At 51.7% G+C, this 20,660-nt stretch overlaps 1 protein-coding gene across 1 annotated transcript in view; it reads left to right on the top strand.

Moving 5' to 3' along the window:
• Neurl1b (neuralized E3 ubiquitin protein ligase 1B) overlaps nucleotides 1–15,394 on the top strand; it is a 31,463-nt gene extending 16,069 nt beyond the window's left edge. The window contains exons 2-5 of the mRNA NM_001081656.3: nucleotides 860–1,405; nucleotides 7,740–8,432; nucleotides 10,151–10,276; nucleotides 10,624–15,394. Of these exons, the coding sequence (NP_001075125.1) occupies nucleotides 860–1,405; nucleotides 7,740–8,432; nucleotides 10,151–10,276; nucleotides 10,624–10,868 (1,610 nt within the window). The 3' untranslated portion in view covers nucleotides 10,869–15,394. The remainder of the gene's footprint in view (nucleotides 1–859; nucleotides 1,406–7,739; nucleotides 8,433–10,150; nucleotides 10,277–10,623) is intronic.
• Nucleotides 15,395–20,660: the final 5,266 nt, after the last annotated feature.

Below are 20,660 nucleotides of genomic sequence, written 5' to 3' on the forward strand. Positions count from 1 at the left end.
TCCCTGCAATGACCACCCACCTACCACCTCCCTCGAAATAAAATGAGAAAGGAGGGAAGATGATTCCCACCAATGGCGAGGTTCTCTGAAAAGCCCCTTAGAGAAAATCTCCCCAGAAATAATCCCCCAGAAGGTACATTTTAGACAAGCTAATTTTATGACCATCAGGGAATGGAGAAAGCCAGAGTCCTGGCTAGGATAGAGCCACAGAGAGATGGCTTGGTTACCAGTGGACCATGACAGACACCAGGTGTCCCCACATATGTGGGGATTTGATCCACACTGCCTTTCAGTAGCGATGGGAGTTTTCTGCACCCGTTTGTAGACAAGGACATCGGGCGGGGAGAGTGATAGGGCTGCCGCTGAGGTCCAGCTCTAGACACCAGAGGCTGGGAGCGCCGGCTGCCATAGGGATCCCAACAGAATGTGTGCTCCCTAGATCCCTATCTCGATCTGAACATGCATTTTAAGGAAAACAGCTAGGCATCCCCACTGATGCTTAAGAATCAGGGCACTCTGCAGCTCAGATGTGGTCCTAGGACGAAGCTTCTAGATTTGGGAGTTTGCTGGGAATGAAGAGGTCATCTGACCCCAAGCCATAAACTGGATGTGAAACTGGGGAAGCCCTTTAGTGCACACCCAGCATCAAGCTTGGCTTGCTCATCTGTGAAATGTGTACAGTGATTTGACATGGTTAGGGACAGGGAGGAGGCGCTCCTTAGGTCTAGCCCAGAACCTTCTAAATTTTAGAATTGAAAATGTATCCATGCCCAGTCTAAGGTGGAGTTTATGGAAATGGTTAATAAAATTCCTGGCCACAGGACTTATTAACGCTGACATGCCTCCTCTCTGCCCACAGACTCCAGCCCTCCTGCACGCCTCCTGGCCACCCGGCCTTGCTACGGCCCGGGCCCAGAGAGGCGAGCGGTCCTGGGCGAGGCGCCGCGCTTCCATGCGCAGGCTAAGGGCAAGAACGTGCGTCTGGACGGCCACTCGCGCAGGGCCACGCGGCGGAACAGCTTCTGCAACGGAGTCACCTTCACGCAGCGCCCCATTCGCCTGTACGAGCAGGTGCGGCTGCGCCTGGTGGCCGTGCGTCCCGGCTGGAGCGGTGCTCTGCGCTTCGGCTTCACTGCGCACGACCCGTCTCTCATGAGCGCACAGGATATCCCCAAGTACGCCTGCCCCGACCTGGTTACGCGGCCTGGTTACTGGGCCAAGGCGCTGCCCGAGAACCTGGCGCTGCGGGACACAGTGCTGGCCTACTGGGCCGATCGCCACGGTCGCGTCTTCTACAGTGTCAACGATGGTGAGCCAGTGCTGTTCCACTGCGGCGTGGCTGTGGGCGGCCCACTCTGGGCACTCATCGACGTCTATGGCATCACGGACGAAGTACAGCTTCTGGGTAGGTCTGTTGGCACAGCCTGCACATCCCCAGAGTTTACAGCTCCATGGGCTTGGCTCACCTGAGTCACCCAGCTGCCTCATGTATCTTGATTTTCACAAAAGCAATGGTGTCCAGTTTCCAGAGGAGGAAACTGAGGCGCTGAGAGTACTTTTGTTACGGGACTGGGAGGGAACCCACATGAGCTGGTCCCAGAGTCCATACCTTGGCTAGCCAGTTTATCACTCTTAGACCACTAAGCTTCCATTCACTCCCTCTTTCCATTCCTTTGTTCATGTTGCGCCTCCCTCAATCCCAGCATGCATTTCCTCTGCTGGCTCTTATTCATTCACCCTGCAGATGAACCTGTGCCAGTGGGCAGTCAGACACAGCGGCAGCTAGAGCCAGATAACTGTGAAGGGGCTCAGGATGGGTTTGGGAGGCCATTGTCTGATCTCTCCTACCCCAGTGGATGGCAGTCAGTTGTTCTCTTTTGAGCCTGTAGCCTGCGCTTGAAACAACCCGGCCTAGACCTGGGAGGTGTGAGGAGAGTAGGTTTCTCAGAGAAGGGGGACACATCTCTGCATGTAACCTGCCTGTAAGGAAGTACACAGGGGCAAAGTGAGAGGATGGACAGAAAGACAGACTGATTTACCCACCTGTCTGTAGCTTGAAGCTTCCCACGCTGAGACACCTCTTCCCTAGAAGTAGCTGCTCTTTCATCTTTCTCATTAGTGCCTTGAATGGACTGTGCTTTACGCTAGAGGTTGCTGTGAATTGCTTGGTTGGTTGGTTTGTTATGGGAAGATGGCATAAATAGCTAAATGTTTGGACTGGATTCTGGTTTTGGGAGCCCCCCTCTCCCACCCCACCACTAGGCATGGGAGGCAGACTTGGGGTCCAGGATCTGACTCTCCTCTCCCCCCAGAAATAAAGCGGCCACAGAAGTTTTAAGTGGTTAGAACAGGCAGGGACAGGAGAGTTGCTGGGATGATCGCCTAGACCCAGCTCTCCACCCGTCTGTGGGGCCTTGGTGCAGAGCTGGGCCCTCCCTGACTCTAGTTCTTTTCGACTGTAAAGCAGGTTTGTGATAGCGATCAGTTCAGGGGATCATTGCAGGGTTAGGTTATAGGAAATGGTGCCTGAAGGGGCGTGTGGCCTGAGGCATTGCCCGCACTTGAACAGCAGCTGGAAAGCAAGAATCTGCTCTCTTGTGTGTGGGCGGGGCCTGTGTCCCGGGTTCAGGCAGTTCAGGCAGAAGGAACTGTGAAGAGCTCTGCTCCATGCCGGGGCCTCCCTTGGGCATTAACCACACCCCTGCCCACCCTTTTCCCTTAAAGGTTTTCCATGAAGGCTTCAGAAACCGCAGCTTTCCTACGCCTCCCAGAGCTCCCACCACCCTTTATCCCTGTAGAACTGGGAAGCAATCATGTCTGACTTTCCAACCCATGTCTCTGTGAGCAGACAAGGAACCACAACCACACATGAACAGTGCGAGTAGGTTAGGATGTTTTAAAAATACAGATCGGAAGCCGGGCCTCGATGACTAAATGAGTCTGGATACACCTAGGAGACGCAGGACCCCTCCCCCCTTTTTACCAGCCAGCAAACCTGCTTCCACACCACCACCACCACCACCACCACCACCACCACCACCACCACCACCACCACCACCACCACCACAGTATTCTGTGACCCTTAGGGAGAATCGAGCAGAGCCCACCATGTAACAAAGCAAACCTGAGCCTCAGTTTCCTTATTTTTGAGTTGTCTCTGAGCTGTGCTAGCTGATGAGATGCCCTCAGCATGGAACAGTGATCACACACACATGTAATGGGGGCATCGAGTGCTGAGGAGCTCTGTCTCTGGGATGTGGGATCATGGGCACATTTCCCTTCCTACAACACATGAAATTGTGTTGCTTTTTTTTTCATGCGTATGGGGGCATGCCTGAATGTATGTACCTACATCACATGTGTGCATGTGGTAGAGACCAGAAGAGGGAGTCAGGGCACTAGGAACTGGAGTTATGAGGCACCATGTGGATGCTGGGAACTAAACCTGGTCCTTTGCAAGAGCAGTAAGTGCTATTAACCACTGAGCTATCTCTCCACCCCAGGCCTGTGTACAACTAAACAGAGCAACAAGAACATTTCCAGGGTTATGTGTGGGAAGCTTCTGGCTCTAGGGGTGTCTTTTCTTTCCCATGGGGAAAACAAGTTGATAATGGTTACATCTGGGTAAATAGATAATTGGGGAATGAGGGGGTTTTAGAGACCAACCATTTCTGGGGATGGACACACCACCCTAGAAAATCTTGGTTCACAGACTGCCCAGGTAATGCCCCAGAGTGGCCAGGGGTTAGTAACAATCTGTGTAATGTTTTCTTTCTTTTCTCTTCCAAAGTTAATTAGGTTTGCGGGGGGAGGGGGATAGTAAAAATAAGAAGACCCTGGTGTGTCACTATATGCCTTTAGCCCCAGCATCCAGGAGGCAGAGGCAGGTGCATGTCTGTGAGTTCAAGGCCAGCCTGATTCACATAGAAAAGTCCCAGGCCTGCCAGGGCCACATAGTGAGACTCTGTCTCAATTGTGGCTGTTACTCCATGACAGAGCACTAACCAGTCCTCAAGGCTCCAGTTTTGATCCCCAACCCTGAATAAAACTTTTTTAAAATACCAGTAAATAAATGGATAGTGAGCTACCATGACTTAATGTTTAAAACAGGCAACAGGTGTGGGATAGTGTAACGTACAACCCCGAGAGACCCCTGGGAAAACTTGGCTTGGGGAGAGAGGTACCCCAGGTCCCACCAGTAAGTAGCTCAGTGTATGGCTTGCTCTGTGTACTCTAGACTCCTGGGGAGGTAATTTATTGCTTTAAGATTCTCAGCCATGAAATTCTTCCCCCCAAAACATCACCCAGTACCCCCTTATCACCCCCCTCTTTTCTCATACCTGAGTCAAGCCTGAGAAGCAAGACCCAAGGATGATGTCGGGGTAGGGCTGTCAAATGGAGCAATAAAAATCCAGGCCACCTACTTAGATTTGAACGTAAGAGAAACGAAACAGAAAACGTAGCACCAGCACATTCGGCGGCAGTATCTGGGACATGCTCATTCCCACCGATTTGTTTATCTAAAATTCCAGTGTGTGCAGGCTTTATTTCATCTAGCACCACAGGCCTGGGACTGTCTCCACTGCTCCAGAACTCAAGTCAAAGGGGCCTACAGGATGCGCACAGCTTTTGGCCTGGTGGAAATGTATGCCCTGCATCTTCTGCAATGGGTCCAGCTACTACACTGGACGAGCTAGGTCCAGGGTGCAGTTCCCCACTGAGTGGAGAAGCCAGGTTCTAAGAAGGAAAGTGACCAGTCCTGAAGCTCCTGGTCTGCAAGACCGGATTGGTCTGTATTTGGCTCCACAGCTCTCAGCCCTGGCTGTACACGGAGTCCCCTAGGAGATATGGGAAGTCTCTGTTTAGGCTTCACCTAAGCCAATGACAGCAGAGCTGGCTTCCAGCACCCAGCGTACCCAAGGCTCTCAGGTGGCACAGCCTGCAGCTTGGCCCTGCTGTCATTCTGAGGAAGCCCTTTGCATTGGGTGCCCGCCCCTCCCCGCTAGTCACTTTGATTCCTTTAGCGCTCATTATATTTATATTTGTGATCATTGGCTTATGCCACATACATCAGGACTAACACAGAGGGGCCCAGGGATGCTGGCTGGAGGAGAACCATCCCTCTTCCTGGCACAAAGGTGTGAGTCTGAGTGGCTCCCATCCTTCCTCTGCATGTACTCCAATGTCTGGGTCAGATTAAACAAATATCACACCAAAGCCACGTCATCGCAGGCTAGACAGTCTGAAATACTCAGTTGCTTCAATATTATTTAAGGAAGAAAGGGTCACAGCGGTGAGTGGCGAGCGGCAAAGGGTGGAGCCTGGGGAGGCATCTTCCCTTCTCCCTCCTGCTTCCTCCTCAGCTTAGCCATCCTGTGGGCCAAAGGGTCACCTGCTGTAGCAGTCCTCTGGCCTACCAGCTGCTTTTCTGGGTCTCAAGACTTACTGGCCTCATCCCATGCATTATGGTTCACATCCCTATCTCTCGACTTGTGGCTATAGGCAGGGGTTTGGGTAGTAGTGACTGACCAGGTAGAGAGACCCCAACTCCTCAGGTGATAACAGTGAGGATGGGCTATTCTCACCAAGGAAATTTGGGTGTGGGTACAGAAACCAGAGTAGCAGTCCTCCATAGGCCTTGCAAGTCATCATGTACCTGACTGTAAAGACCACAGGCCCTCTACTGCTGAGATAGAAGGCCCTGGATTTTGTGCTGGGTGCACTCATTCTCTTGAATTGTGTACGACAGCACACATAAAACACATGTAAAAGACAGTGCACATGGGGCTGAAGAAATTGCTCAAGCAGTTAAGAGCACTTGCGGCTCTTCCAGAGAACCCAGGTTCTATTCCTGGCACCCACAAGGTGGCTCACAAATATCTGTAATTCCAATCTTAGGGTATCCAACACCCTCTTCTGGCTTCTGTGGGTACCAGGTATATAGTACACACGCGCACACACACACACACACACAAACCACACATGAACATAAAAACAACAAAAATGTTTTAAAAGTACATATAAACACATTTTAAATATATATTCAGCTCTTAGAGCCACACAGGGTGTGGTTGGATGTATGTGTGTGTATGTGTAACATAATCTGAAGATAGTTATGTGTGCATATGTATAAACAGCTGTAGACTTGAACAAGCTGTCATAAAGCAAGACAATGTCCCCTGATCTGAGGACATGAGCAGGACATGGATGCCATCTCTGAACTTCCATGTTAGCCTCGCTTCTGTCTACTGCAACCAAATACCCGAGGCTTCATCAGAAAAGCATGATGCGCCGGCTGCAGGGCCTCTGGGAGCTGCTATTGGGGCGACAGGAGGAACAAGCAGGAGACATAGCATAGTGAAACTAGAAGCCGGAGAGTCGGTGGTCAGGCCTGCTCTCTTCCTAAAAACCTATTCTCACAGGACTGAGTAACTCTTCAGGCCAGCATTTACCCTTGGGGACCAGCACTGCCAATGGGCACCCAGATCCCTGCCCCTCAGAACCTGCAGTACCTCTCAATCTAGCCCCCAACACAGGAACCCCAGAGGACTTTGCAAAGTCTAGAATTCCCAAATGCACACTCCACCCTCCTGCTGCTTACCTGCCTCTCTCTGATACCCCAGCCTTGTACTGAGCCTGCTAGATGGAACTCTTGACTCTCCCCGACTCCTGCTCTCCCAGCAAATAGCACCTCCCACTCAATACACTGGCATCCTCGCTTCCTCTTTTCTCTACTGTCTCCATTCTGTCATGTGCCCTGTCCTTTCTGTTCCTGGTGGCATTGTGGTAAAGAACCCTGAATCTAGACAAGACAGCGTGGTTCTGTGCCTCCGTTCCCATGCTAAATGGCCGTAGTGATCGTTCATGCCTGTCGGTTGCTGTAGTCAATGAGATCCGAGAGCTCAGGTTAGCCTGCCACAGGCTAGGGCCCCAGTGTCAGATTTGCTCTTTAGGTTGATGTTTTGCTTTAAGTAGGGAAACAATAAAGGAACTTTCAATGCCCAGCTGTGCAAATGTATGAAAACCTCTGGAGGGAGAGAGAGAAAAGGACAAAGGAAGAAGCAAGAAGTCGGGCATGGTACATGAACTCCAGAACTTGGAACACTAAGACAGACATCACAAGTTCAAGAACGGGCCGGGCGGGGTGGGAGGAAAGAGGAAGCAGGGTGGAGATGGAAGGGAAAGAAGAACCTTCCAAAGCAGTGGGAGGTTGGGTACAGCAAGGACTGGAGGCTCAGGGAACACAAGCCAGTCCAGCCACCTGCAGCTATAAAGCCAGGGTAACCTGGATGGAAGTCTGAGGTCAGGAAGAGCGTGGGTGAGATCCAGGGGAGCTAGGGATCAGAAGTCAGGCAGATCTGGGGGCCAGGGCCTTACATTTAGGGCAATGGGGTTCTGCCTGACCCGTCTGTGATCTGAGTAGGGCCTGAAGTTTGAGATACGAGATCTAGAGGAGCCGGAGTCTAGAGTCTCATGTCTGAGGTTGCAGGGGTTGGCAATGTAAGCTCCAGGTTTTGAGGTTTGGGAGTTACGGACTGTGAAGTTAGAGGTAGAGGGAATCAGGAGTGTAGGATTTTAGACCTGAGGTTGGAGGTCGGTGGATCTGGGTAATGTGCAGGATCTGAGGTTGCAGGTCAGGGGCAACTGGAGTCCAGGGCCCTTAAGGCTTAAGGGACAAGGTCTGAGGCTTGAGGTCCTGGGTGCCAATTGCCTCTTGATACCTCTCTTCTGTCCCATAGAAAGCACCTTCGCTGACACGCTGACCCCCCTGCGCCTGGGTCAGGCTCGCCTCAGCGCCTGCCCCCCTCCTGGCAGCCACGACGCTGCCAACTTCGACAACAACGAGCTGGAGAACAACCAGGTGGTGGCCAAGCTGGGTCACCTGGCTCTCGGCCGTCCCGACGCCGCGGTCCCGTGCGTGGCCCGCGAACGCCCGAGGCCCGCCTCATCGCCCGCGCTGCTGGACGCCGAGCTGCGCTTCCACGCCACGCGCGGACCCGACGTGAGCTTGTCCGCCGACCGCAGGCTAGCCTGCGCGCCCCGCCCCGACGGCGGCCGCACGCTCGTGTTCTCCGAGCGGCCGCTGCGGCCAGGGGAGAGCCTGTGCGTGGAAGTGGGGCGCCCGGGGCTGGCGGCACCCGCGGCTGTGGCCTTCGGCATCACGTCCTGCGATCCTGGCGCGCTGCGGCCATCCGAGCTGCCCGCCGATCCCGCTGCGCTGCTGGACCGCAAGGAATACTGGGTGGTGGCTCGCGCCGGGCCCGTGCCCAGCGGAGGCGACGCGCTCAGCTTCACGCTGCGACCCGGCGGCGACGTCCTGCTGGCGGTGAACGGGCGCCCGCGGGGACGCCTGCTGTGCGTGGACACCTCACAGGCGCTCTGGGCCTTCTTCGCGGTACGCGGCGGTGTGGCGGGCCAGCTGCGTCTCCTGGGTGAGTGTGCACCGGGGTCCCCAATAAGAGCTCCCTGTAGAAGACAGCTGCTGTCAGGGCTTGGCTGGAAGATGGTTTTATTTCCTTTATTATTTATTTACTTACTTATTTTTATTTCCTTTATCTCACTAGGATTTTTTTTTAAAAATACATAAAATAAATAACATTAAAAAATAACAAAATTACTGTAAAAGACGAGGGAAATTCACTGGCATATGCAAGAGAAGCATTGCTAGTGCAGAGAGTGGAAGGAAGGCTTGATCCTTTGGAGACAATTCTTGTCTTTGTTTTTGTTTTGTTTTTCTTTTTGTTTTTCTGGTTTTTTGAGACAGGGTTTCTCTGTATAGCCCCACTGGTTGTCCTGGAACTCACTTTGTAGACCAGGCTGGCCTCGAACTCAGAAATCCGCCTGCCTGTGCCTCCCAAGTGCTAGGATTAAAGGCCTGCGCCACCACCGCCCGGCTTTGTCTTTGCTCTTAGCAAACATAGACAAAGGACAGAAGCTGTGGGCCAGGCCAGCAGAGGACAGGATACCCACTTGCTTCATGTGACAAGCTGATAGGGACAGCGACACGGTGTGACATTTGCCACTACAGCAGAGGCAAGTGTGGGGGACTGAGTGCAGTGGTCAGGGAAGTCTTCCCAGAGAGCATAGCGCCATGCTCACAGTCCAGCTTATAGCAGAAAGAGTCACCATGCCACCGTGTTGGCCTTGATGCTCCTAATGGCCTGTGAATCCACATGACAACAGAAAGGCAGATTACCATCCAAGAGTCACACAGCCCTGAAGAGCTGGGCAGATCTCACTCTCCTGGGGGTCAGTGCCCTGGGTGAAAGAGAGTGAGGTTGCCATGGGATGGAATGGCTTCAACAGGTGTCTGACACAGCGTGCCGTGACACCACAGCCTGGGTGTCTGAAGGAGAAGCAGGTGTCTGTGGGGTTCGGCTAGGATATTTTGAGGTTTTTACAGTTAGTGTTGCTGTTGAACCACCTAATTTAAGATTTCGGCCTGAGACAAGTCTTCCAAGTTGCTACTATGATAGCTGTCCTTCCTTCAAACGGAGTAAAAGAAGCAGCTCTCGTCTTCCTAAGAAAGGACATATTTTCCGAGTTAGCACTGAGCTTGGGCAGGGAGAGATGCTCAGAGTCTGGAATCCTGTAGCTGTGACAAAACCCCACTCTAGTGCCCCAAGTAAAACGTGTAGAGTAGCTCAGAAATCTGGGAGTCTCTTGACGGACTCAGGAAAGTGAGGTCTGTATGATGAGTGTGCACCCTCAGGATGAGCCTCTGCTGGCTCCACACTCAGGCCTTGCCTCAGAGAGGCTTCTCCCTTGGCAGCCTACCCTCGGTGGCATGAGCCTTTCCTTATCAATAGTTCTAATGGCAGCAGCATGGTAGCTTGGGTTATATGCCCTTCCTCGAATCACAGTGGGATTAAAGAATGGAAAGCTCTTTGGGTTTGGCCCAGCATCCCAAGGCTGTTTTTGAAATAGGAGCTATAACAGCTAAAGTACGCATATATAATATAGTATATGAATCATACACAATATATTATGTTATATATTACAATAGAGCTATCGCCATACCACTGTGAAGGCACCTAAGTAGGAGGCAAAGCACAGACATCCACAGAACCCCGGACAGTCACCTCATCCATCACTAGAGCCTGTGCCTCTCTCTCACACCCTAATAGAGTCACACCTGTTTGACTCCCAGGTACCCTACAGTCCAGTTCTGAGACCATGACGCCATCAGGGTCCTTCAGTGGCTCCCAGGATGACAGCGATTCAGACATGACCTTCGGCGTCAACCAGTCGTCCTCAGCATCAGAATCGTCTCTGGGTAAGGAAACACAGAACTCGGAGGGGCAGGACTTCCTCATGACATGGGTGCTCTGGCTGTGCCCGTGGCCTTGGCCTTTGCTGGCCGAGGAGGCCAGCGGTGTTTGCCATTGCATCTGCTCCTCTCTGCTGTGCTCAGTGGGTGAATAAATACAGAGAATCAGAAGCCCAAAGGCTGCTGATGAAGGCAGTTTACCTTTGTGCTTTGTGAGACAGCACTATCAAAAACGGGTAAAATTCAAAATGTAGACAAAGATGGGACTGTGCCCATTGCCACCAAGGGAATACTACATTCAGAGTCCTTCTGAGAGCCACGCCATTAATGAAATCCTATCTCCCTTCTGGCAGTGACAGCCCCCAGCTCCCCTCTGAGTCCCCCGGTGTCCCCAGCCTTCTCCGCACCCGAGCCGACCGGCAGCAGGAATGGAGAGTGCACAGTGTGCTTCGACAGCGAGGTGGACACGGTCATCTACACGTGTGGACACATGTGCCTGTGTCATGGCTGCGGCCTGCGGCTCCGAAGGCAGGCACGGGCCTGCTGTCCCATCTGCCGGCGGCCCATCAAGGATGTTATCAAGATCTACAGGCCGTAGCTGTGCAACTGGCTCGGCCAAGGCAAGGTCACCTTTCTGAAGCCCCTGCTAGGTGGGCGACACCATGGCTATCAGGGAGCCTGGGGTCAGGAGCCATCTCTCGTCTGCCACTCCGCAGTGATGAGCAAGGCAGGACAGGTATGGAGATGAGGCCCTGGGGGCCAGAGCCCAGGCAAGCACTTGTTGCTTCTGGCTCAAACACACATCACCCCCAAAAGCCTGTCCCAGGATTCAGCTCAGGAACTGCCTGGCAGATCACCTGCCTCTTGGTGACCTTCAGCTGGGAAAGGGTACCCTCTGTCTGTGCAATGCTTCTTTGGGGTTGGGTTGAGTGTGTGTGTCTGGGTGGGGGGGTGGGGAGACAGCACGGAGAATGGGTGAGAGAGAATGTGTGAATGTTTTATGTAGGGATCCATCTCCTGGAGGGTATTTAACACTACGGAATGTGCAATCTGGGCCCAACTGTTAGTGTGGTTGTCCACTTTCTGGGGATTTAGGTTTTTCTGCAGTGAGCTAGCTTTGAACACAGGAGGCCTGAACCTACACAGAGCTCCCTCAATGGCGCTCAGATTTTCTAAGGGAGAGCAAAAATAACTCACTGTTTACAGCTCCAGACAGCAGCTCCTGCTGAGGGGAGAAGGTAGGCGGAGAACATCGGAGAACAGGTGGCTTTCGCGTCTCACTCAGCCTAGGAGTAGCCTTCCCAAGGCAGCTGAGGACAGGTGCCCCAGCTGTAGCAACTAGAGTCCTTTATCCCCAGCCACTAGAACAGTAAACACCTCAGCCTTGTCCCTACTTGCTGTGGCGTTTTATGACGTCCTTGCTGTTCTCTAGGACAACTCCGTGTCTCCCAAGGTAGAATTAAGAGCTTAGGGCATGTCCCAGTGAGCAGCTGGCAGAAGCTAGAAGACCCAGACCCCTACCTCGTCCTTGTCCTGACTCTCATTTTCCTGTTGATTATTATGGTGTTAAGTACATCAGTTAGCTACTCGTGAGGAACTGACTGAAAATGCTCCCCACTCCTGGGCCTGTTTGCTGCCATTTCCCAGGCCCCTGGCCCTGTCACCCTCTCACTGGGTCACTTATGTCTGTAGGCTTCCAGACTTTGCCATTGCGGATGCTCTGGCCGTGTGTGCCACCCCTCCCTTCTAAAGAGCCACGGGTTGTACCGGATGTGCATCCACCTACCCTGAGCTGTACCTTTAGTGAAGTTCCTTGACCCTCCCTCTTCTTTGCTCCTACTTGGAAGCCTGGTGCCAGGGCATTGGTGAGACCCGCTCTGTTGTTGTTGTTGTTGTTGTTGTTGTTGTTGTTGTTGTTTTGAGAGAAAGCTTGAGACACCTTGCCAGGAGCAACTGTTTCCTCACAGTGCCTAACCTGGCCCTCTCTTGCTGTGAGGGAGGGAAAAAGAGGGCAAGAGAAACATTTAGGAAGTGAGGTTCATGGAACAGATTTTGACAAGGAGCCATGGAACACTTGAGAGCAGCCCAAGCCCCTCTCAGTGCCCCTGGTGGCTGGAGGCCTTGGGCCTCCACTGCTGCTCTGAAAGAGTCAGGATCTGACCTGTTCACAGCTCCGCCTTCCTCTCCCAGCAAGAACCTCTGAGAGCTCGCTTTCCCTTAGGGATGTCACGCCCACCTTTTCACTTTAGGATGATTCTCTTCCTTTTTCTTTTTCTTTTTCTTTTTCTTTTTCTTTTTCTTTTTCTTTTTCTTTTCTTTCTTTCTTTCTTTTTTCTTTTTCTTTTTCCTTTTCTTTTCTTTTTTTTTTTTGTGTGTGTTTTGGTTTGTTGTTGTTTTGGTTTTCCTGGAACTCACTCTGTAGACCAGGCTAGCCCCAAACTCAGAAATCTGCCTCCTGAGTGCTGGGACTAAGGGTGTGGCACCACCACTGCCCTGGTGCAGCTGACTCCTTTAAGGAGCTAGAGTAACCCTTGTTCGCCTCGGTGAGAGTCTGAGAATCAGGCGCTTTGGCTACACAGCTCAATTTACACAGCCAAGCCTTTAGCTTCTATGTGTGCTGGGCATGGACAGAGCCTCCTCATCGCCAGTGATGATGGCCGGGTTTCCAGGCAGCCGTGGTCCTGTCTGAATATTGTCTCTAACTGCCACAGTTTCAGAGAAAGGGGAACAAGTTCTCCTTTGCTTCTTGCCCTCCCAGATAGACCCTTGAGGTGTATCAGGGGTCACCCACAGCCACCACCAGGACATCAACAGCTGAGGTCCTAGACTTAGGGGTGGACCAGGCATGATCCTGGTGACCTGTTACCAGGACAAAAAGGAACCACAGGCCTGTTTAACCTGCTCTGCAGCTGCTATAAATAGCTGCCTTGTTTCCCACAGAGCAAAGGGGGTGTTTCTGTTCTGAAAGTCGGGTATTTGCCTGTGCTCTGAAAGACGGAGTCAGGCCCTAGAGAAAGTGTGTATGTGTGTGTTTCATCTCAACAACGGGCAGGAGGGAAAAGAAGCCAGTGTCTTTCATACCGTCCACATGCCTGGGCACTGAGTTAAAGAGGCACCTTTTTTCAGGACCCTGTGTATAAGTTTTAGTGCCATATTGAGTCCCATCTGAGACTTGGCTCGTTGTAAGGCTCTCCATCTTATGGGCAACTTCAAAAGCCACACCCACCTTAGCATCCTGGGTGGTCAGAAGGCTCACCATCTTATGGGCAACTTCATAAGCCACACCCACCTTAGCCGCAGGATGCTGGGATGCAGCTTCAGTTAAAGGCCATCAGCTGCGGGACACAGGTACTCGGGGTCTAGGAAATATAACATTGTCCTCATTTGGCAAATGAGCTCTGAGATCCTGTGAGACTCTTTAAGTATCACAAAACAGGAAGTGGCAGGGTTGGGATTTCAATCCCTGCATCTCACCCTGGCCTGCCTGCCTTGCTTCTTAGGAAGCTCAATACAGCCTGAGTCTTCTTTCCCTAGACTCACCTGGAAAGCCTGGCGCCCACACCTGTGTAGGAAGTTCTGGTCCCTCACTGCCCAATTGCACTGGGACAATGTCATGCAGGGGGACGTCATGCAGGGGGGCGTCATGCAGAGCTGCTCTGGAGAGGGACTTTAGGCTGCCCCTTTCTGGGACCTTGCGGCCACCCTTCTCGAGGAGCACCCCAGCCATTTTCCAAGCTTACTGCCCATTTGTGCCCTGTGAACTTCAAAAGCCAAGATTAGGATGGGGAGGCCAGGGCCTCCCCCTATACATAGCAGCCATATCCCTGCCCCCTGGGAATTTCTGGAAAATAGTTGTTTCCCAGGCTAAGCAGGCTCCTCCTCTTACTGGTTGGCCCTCTTGGGCAGCTGTCCTGTGCAGGCTGCGACACACATTTTCACTTGTTCAGCATCCACTTACCAGCATGGCTCATGGTCAGAACATGAGGTTGAAGACTGGGACAAAAGGCAAGGCCTGTGGGCAGCTCTCAGGCAAGAGATCATAAACTGATTTGATCACTCTGGAGTTGGGGCTTGTGCTAGCACATAGTAGGTGCTCAGTAAAAGACTGCAGATCAGATCAGGAGCCAGGTTAGGAGTGGTCAGGGGGTTGGTGAAATAGCATCCATTATATATATATGGACACAAAGTCACTCAACAAACATTTGCTGAGTGCCCTCAGGATGCCAGCTGCTATAAGGGGCAACAGAGAGCAAGCACCCAGCCCTGATGCCTGAGTGGTACCTTCAGCAGGGCAAGACAGGGTGGAGCATGTGGGCTTTCTTGACCATTCTATTGCCTTGGATCCATCTAAATAGATGCCCACAATACTTTCTGCACCTACCTTAGGGGTGTTCTTTATGGTGAGTGAGCCCTTGCCAAACAGCCAAGATCCCACCAGTTAATGACCACCCACAGGGAGTCTCTGGGCAGAAAACTCCCTGCCACTTCCAGGCACTGGAACGGGGATGCACAAGAGCCCTGAATTCCAGCTTCGAATGGCATTGTGCAGCCTTGGAACATGGGAAGCGGTAACTGCTCACTGCTCTGTCCATCCTGCCCTGCTGGGGACATGGCTCGGGGACACTGGGCCTCCCAGCGTTCCTTAATATTTTAGTGTCTCACTGTTTCACCCAAGTCCCTAACAGAACTATCCATATGACAATCTGTCTGTGCCTTATGGAAGTGTGTGTGTGTGTGTGTGTGTGTGTGTGTGTGTGTGCACTTTTTATCCTTTAAAATGCAACCCTTCAACGTGGACAAGAAGCTAGCAGATGCGGTTGGGCTCCAGATGCCAGCAAGGAGTCCCTGAGACCCTCTTGCAGTTTGCAGGTGGAATGATAGTGTTCACCCCCACCCATCCCCGCTACCTGTGTACAGACCCTTTGAAACATGTCTGTCCTTTATGATTCAATACTGTGACTCTCCTATACCGTCTAGTCTTTGGGGAACTGTACTAAAGGCCTGAGAACTTGGGGAGGGGGGTGAGTGGGAAGGGTTTGCGCTAGTCTTTGTGTGTTGTGTGTTCTGATATTTGTCTGTTTTTATCTGTTTTATATTAACATAAATTTCCTGTTTGAAAACAAATACAACTTTGGCTTGGTACAAAAAAAAAGTCTCATCAGAATTCAGTTTTGTAAACCATACTGAATATCATATAGGCAGGAGGTGGGGGGCTTTAAATCCCACCAACGTTTTAAACAGGTGACACTGTGTCTGCAGAGCCTTGTGTAATGGCCATAATGTACCACTGCGTGATGATCACTGTCTGATTGTCACTGTGATGGCCACTGTGCTATGGAAACCATGTGATGGCCAATATGTGATGCTGACTATGTGATGGCCACTGTATGGTAGTCACTGTGTGATCCCATCATGTGATGGCCACTGTTATGGCCAGTGTGTGATGGTCTCTGGGATAGCCACTGTGTGATGACCTCTGTGTGATAGCCATGTAATGGTAACTGTGTGATGGCCACAGTATGATGACAACTGAGTGATAGCCACTGGGTGATGGCCACTGTATTAGAGCCAGTACCTAATGGTCATATTGTGTGTCATATTGTGTGATGGCCACTTTCCCATGAATACTGTGTGATGGCCACTGTCCCATGAATACTGTGTGATGGCCACTGTCCCATGACACAATGTGGCGGCAACTGTCCCATGGGCGCAGTGTGGCGGCCACTGCCCCGTGGACACAGTGTGGTGGCCACTTGTCCTTTCACCACATCACCTTCTATCTGCAAAAATACTGCAAAGAAGTCCTCTCATTACGGGTGAACTCAGATAGTGGTGATGTCGGCAACAGCATCAGTTAGTGTGGCAGGAAACCAAGACCCGGAAGTGTGCAGCACTTAAAGCAACATGGGTGCTGCCTTAACTTTGTAACAAAGTTTCCAAGGCAGAACAAGGCGTAAGAGAGGAATGGCACAGGTGCCTCCACTGAGAAGACTGCTCTGCATCCTGCCTTGCGCCACCCCACCCCCCTTGTCCTCTCTCCCTTTCCCAGCAGGTCCTCAAAACTTCCTGTCTGCCCAGCCTGCATCCTGCCTTCCATCATCCCTAAGTGGACCAACCTGTATGGTGTCCCTTCCTGAACCAATCCCCAAGACCGAGGTAATATGGATCCTCATTGGCCAGCCCAAGGACATGCATTGGCCTTTTCCTGGGTCCTGAAGACTGTTGAATGAGTATTCCCTTTCCTCAGGGATATTGGAGGAGTGAAGGAAAGCCTCTACAGACACACTGATGGATGCCTGCAGATGCTCTGGGCACTAGTGTCCCCACTCACAACGAGCAACAAATGATAGGTGTTCACAACAGGAACGCAGTATTAATGTTAACAAGACATGGGGACAGAAGCAGTCCAAGTTCTGGGTCATCCGGGGGAAAACGGAAAACCACACAGTGAGCTGGTGGACAGCGTTGGATGCCTTTAACATCAGCACTAGGGGGCAGAGGCAGGCAGGTCTCTGAGTTCGAGGCCAGCCTGGTCTACAGAGTGAGTTCCAGGACAGCCAGGGCTACACAGAGAAACCCTGTCTCAAAAAAAAAAAAAAAACCAAACAAACAAATAAAAACCCCACAAACCCACACACATGGTCTGACCCAACGGGTGTAACAGCCCAGCACTGCTGGCTGTACATTACAGCCACCACAGAAAACCAGCCAGAGTGGGCTGCACTGAGCAGTGGCTGCATGCTGACTGCCGGCGGTTCCCACCTTTTCTGTAGCAAGCAGGTATGGCTGTCCATTTAAACTTCGGGTTAGAGTGAAAAGTGCCTCCCAGTTCTGCAAAACCCACAAAGAGCAGCTGGCCCCAGCTGGAATTTAAAGGGATGCCCAGATTTGCATTCATTCATGGTGAGATAAAGCCAGGCTGACTGGCTGGCTTTGGCTTCCCGTAGTCCAGGGTTTAGGGCCCAGATGACTGGGGTGGACTTGCAGCAGCACCAGGGATAAAATAGGGAAGGTAAGGGAAGTGTACAGGCCTGCTCTTCCCACCCTGTCAGGACATCCCAGTCGGGCCACTGCATTAGGAACAAGGGGCAAGAGATATGCACCGTCCACAGGAACCACAACACAGGACCACCACAAGGCCTCTTCAGGTTCTCATCTACAGGGGAAGAGACCAAGGACTCCCCAGAGAAGTAGAGGCTACCCCTTCAGTTCAGGCTCGCCTCTCAAATGAAATCGCGTTTCACGATTTAGAGCATTTGGTGGGTAGGTCCAGGAGTGATGAGTCATTTGTTGGGTGAAGGCAACTCCTAAGTAGGACAGCACTCAGGTATTGCTTGGTCCTCTTATCTAGGTCTACAGCGGGGTTGAGGGAGAGCAAAAGGGGGCGGGGGAGAATATATGTGAAAGTCCAGTTGGTTGAAGGCAAGATCTTGGGTAAGTTTAACGTTGCAGGCCAAGTGTGTACTGCAGAGGTGGCTGCGACCATTAGGAGACTTCCAGCTGCATCAGGACAACAGGGAAGGAACTCTGAGGCTCAACCTTATCCTCTGTTCAAGATCTCAGCATTTAGGGAAAATGCAGCCAGACTCTGTCAGGCTATCTCACACAAACGACCTCTGGCCCAGTTGTCTGTAAAGCACACAGTCCTTTGAAGCCTCGTGAGCAGGGCCTCCGCTGTCAGTATTTCCCTCCACAGCCCCAGTCTTCCGTACTCTCACAGGAACAGCCTGCCAGGCCCTCCAGCACTTATCCAGCCCAACGTTCCAAACACTGCCATGCTCTTCCTATAAAACCCTTCCAAAGGCCTAAGAGCCACCCAGTCAGGTTCCTCACTGCAACAATTCTACTTCTTGGTACCAATGAACAGCCAGTATTGGCTTACAGCTCCAGTCCAGCATGGCAGGGACAGTAGGATGGCAGAGACAATGATGGCTACTCACATTAATCACAGTCAGAAAGCAGAAAGAGATGGATGCTGGCACTCGGCTCTTTCCTCTTTGTATCCAGTGTGCCACTTAGGATCTTCCTCCTTCAGGAACTAATCTAGAAAATCTCTCACTGGTGGCTTATCTCCAGTGTAACCTTAGATCCCATCAAGTTGACAGTTAATATTGACCATGACAGCTACTGTATAGAAGTTTCTAGAAAAGCTTCAAATTTTTCATTGACCTAGTGGATCAATAGCCCAGTCCCTGAACCAGTCTCTGTCACATGTCTACACTTGACACAAAGCCAGGGTCTTTTGCTCTCTAAAGTCCACCTCCCCAGAGGGGCAAGCAGACCAGTGTGGGCCAGTGCATTACTGAGGCTGAGGGACAGATCAATTCAGATGCAAAGGCTATGAACCACTTAGTGATTTTCTGGTTGTTGTTGTCAACTTGCTACAAGCCAGGGCCATCTGGAAGGAGAACACAGGGTTGGGAAGATGTCTCCATCAGAGTGGCCTGTGAGCAAGCCTTCAGGACATTTCCTTGCTCAATGAGTGATGTGGACGGGCCCAGCCCACTGTGAGCAGTGCTCTCCCTAGATGGGTGGCCCTGGAGTATAGAAGAAAGAAGGCTGAGCAAGCCGAGGGGAGGAAACCGATAAACAGTGTGTCTCTGTCATCTCCAGCTCAGCTCCACCCTCCAGGTTTCTGTCTTGAGTTCCTGCCTCACTTTCCCTTCATTAAGGACTGTGTTATAAAATGAAGTCATCTTTCCCTCCCCCAGATTGCTTTTGGTCATAGTGGCTTTATCACAGCAATGCAAGGAAGTCGTCAGTGTCCCTCCTGGTCTTGCACACTTGTCCCTGCCTTCTCCAGTTTCTCTTTGAGTGTGCAAAGCCCCCACCACTCCTGCAAACAGACTCTGAGCCAACCCTGGGTTTGGCCATCTTACATGCACACAAATTTCTCTTTCCCTCGCTCTTGAGGTTCTGCACGCTGAGTAGCACACAGAGCTAACAATAAGGGGTCATTTAGTGAGCACTTCCTACACGTGAATGACTTCCATTTCATCCACCGGTCCTCACAAAAACTCTGGAGTAGGCCCTGCTGCCACTAAAGAGAAGCAGGACCAGAAACAGGAGTTCTCTACCTTACTGTGTAGCCGAAAGCTTTCTTCTCTGACTTCTTCATTCTGCTCCAGCATCTAGTCCTGGTGATTTTACCAAGGCAAATGAATCTTCCAAGGAATTTCATCACAGCCTTCACCCACCTCCCCAGGTGTTCTGGCCCTGTAGGGAAGCAGAGGAGGAGGAGGCTCGATGAGGGCAGGGCCTGCAGGTGAGGCAGGCTTTGAATGGACTGGCTCTTTTGCTGCAGTCCAGCTGACCTGTGGCTAAATCTCCAGTAGAAAGGAAGGAAGTGAAGAGAGTGGGGAAAGAGAAGGGAGAAAAGAAAGAGAAGAAAAAGAAGAAAAAGACCACTCATTAATTTGAAACACAGATGGGCAAAGAGAAGCAGTGGCCATATCTGGACGATGATGTACCATTGTGCCCTCCCAGAACCAGGGTCTCACCTAGGCTTCCTATAGGTTCAGCCTGGTTCTGGAAGTTGTTTTGACTTCTACATGAAGATGGGAAGAACTCAAGTATTCCGGGCATCCAGTTCTGGAAACAAAACTTGACCCTGACTATTAAATACATCCAGAGAGGAGGTACCAGCCCTGGTCCCCTTTTCTGCCTGCTGTCCCAGATGTGGCCCGCCTAGGCCTAGGCATCTTTTCCGAGGCTGTACATAAGGCCTATTACTGCAGCCTCAGCTGCCCGAGCAGCACAAGATCAGCTCTGGAGTTGCTTGGCAGTCCTGGAGCCTACACACTACTCCACCCACCTCCTGTGTGAGACCCTCTCCACTATCTCAAAAAAATCACTCTGCATGTGACAGCACCCTGGAGCCATCTATGAAAGGGAGGCCCCTCCCTAAACTCCATCTTCTCGCCAGTAGGTTGGCATACTGCCTGGGGCTTTTGGTGTCAGCTAGCACAGGGCCTCTGGGATCTAGCATGGTGGATGAGAGAGCATGAACACACATTCAGGTCCAGACCTGCTTCTGGGTGAAACCCCTTCCCTCTCAGCCTAGTTGGATCTCTGAGGAAAGAGAGGCATCCCCCACCTTGTGGGTTAGGTCACAGTGATGCCACATAGTCAATGCTAAGTACAGGACTCTATTTTATCCTGATTTCCATCCGTTCTATGGTTTACCCACAGTCAACCTTGGTCTGAATACTACACAGAACACTCTGGTAATAAATGACCCACAGGCTTACACTGTACATACATCCTTCCAAGTGTCCACAATGTATATGCTACTCAGCCAGTAGCCACAGTGAAGTTAATTGGCTTGTCAGATCTGCTGTCGTGGTAGGGCAGGGCTCTAGCTGAGTAACCCTCAAATACTTCACAATGG

This window comes from Mus musculus, chromosome 17 (assembly GCF_000001635.26).
Source record: "Mus musculus strain C57BL/6J chromosome 17, GRCm38.p6 C57BL/6J".
NCBI classification, from domain to species: Eukaryota; Metazoa; Chordata; class Mammalia; order Rodentia; family Muridae; genus Mus; species Mus musculus.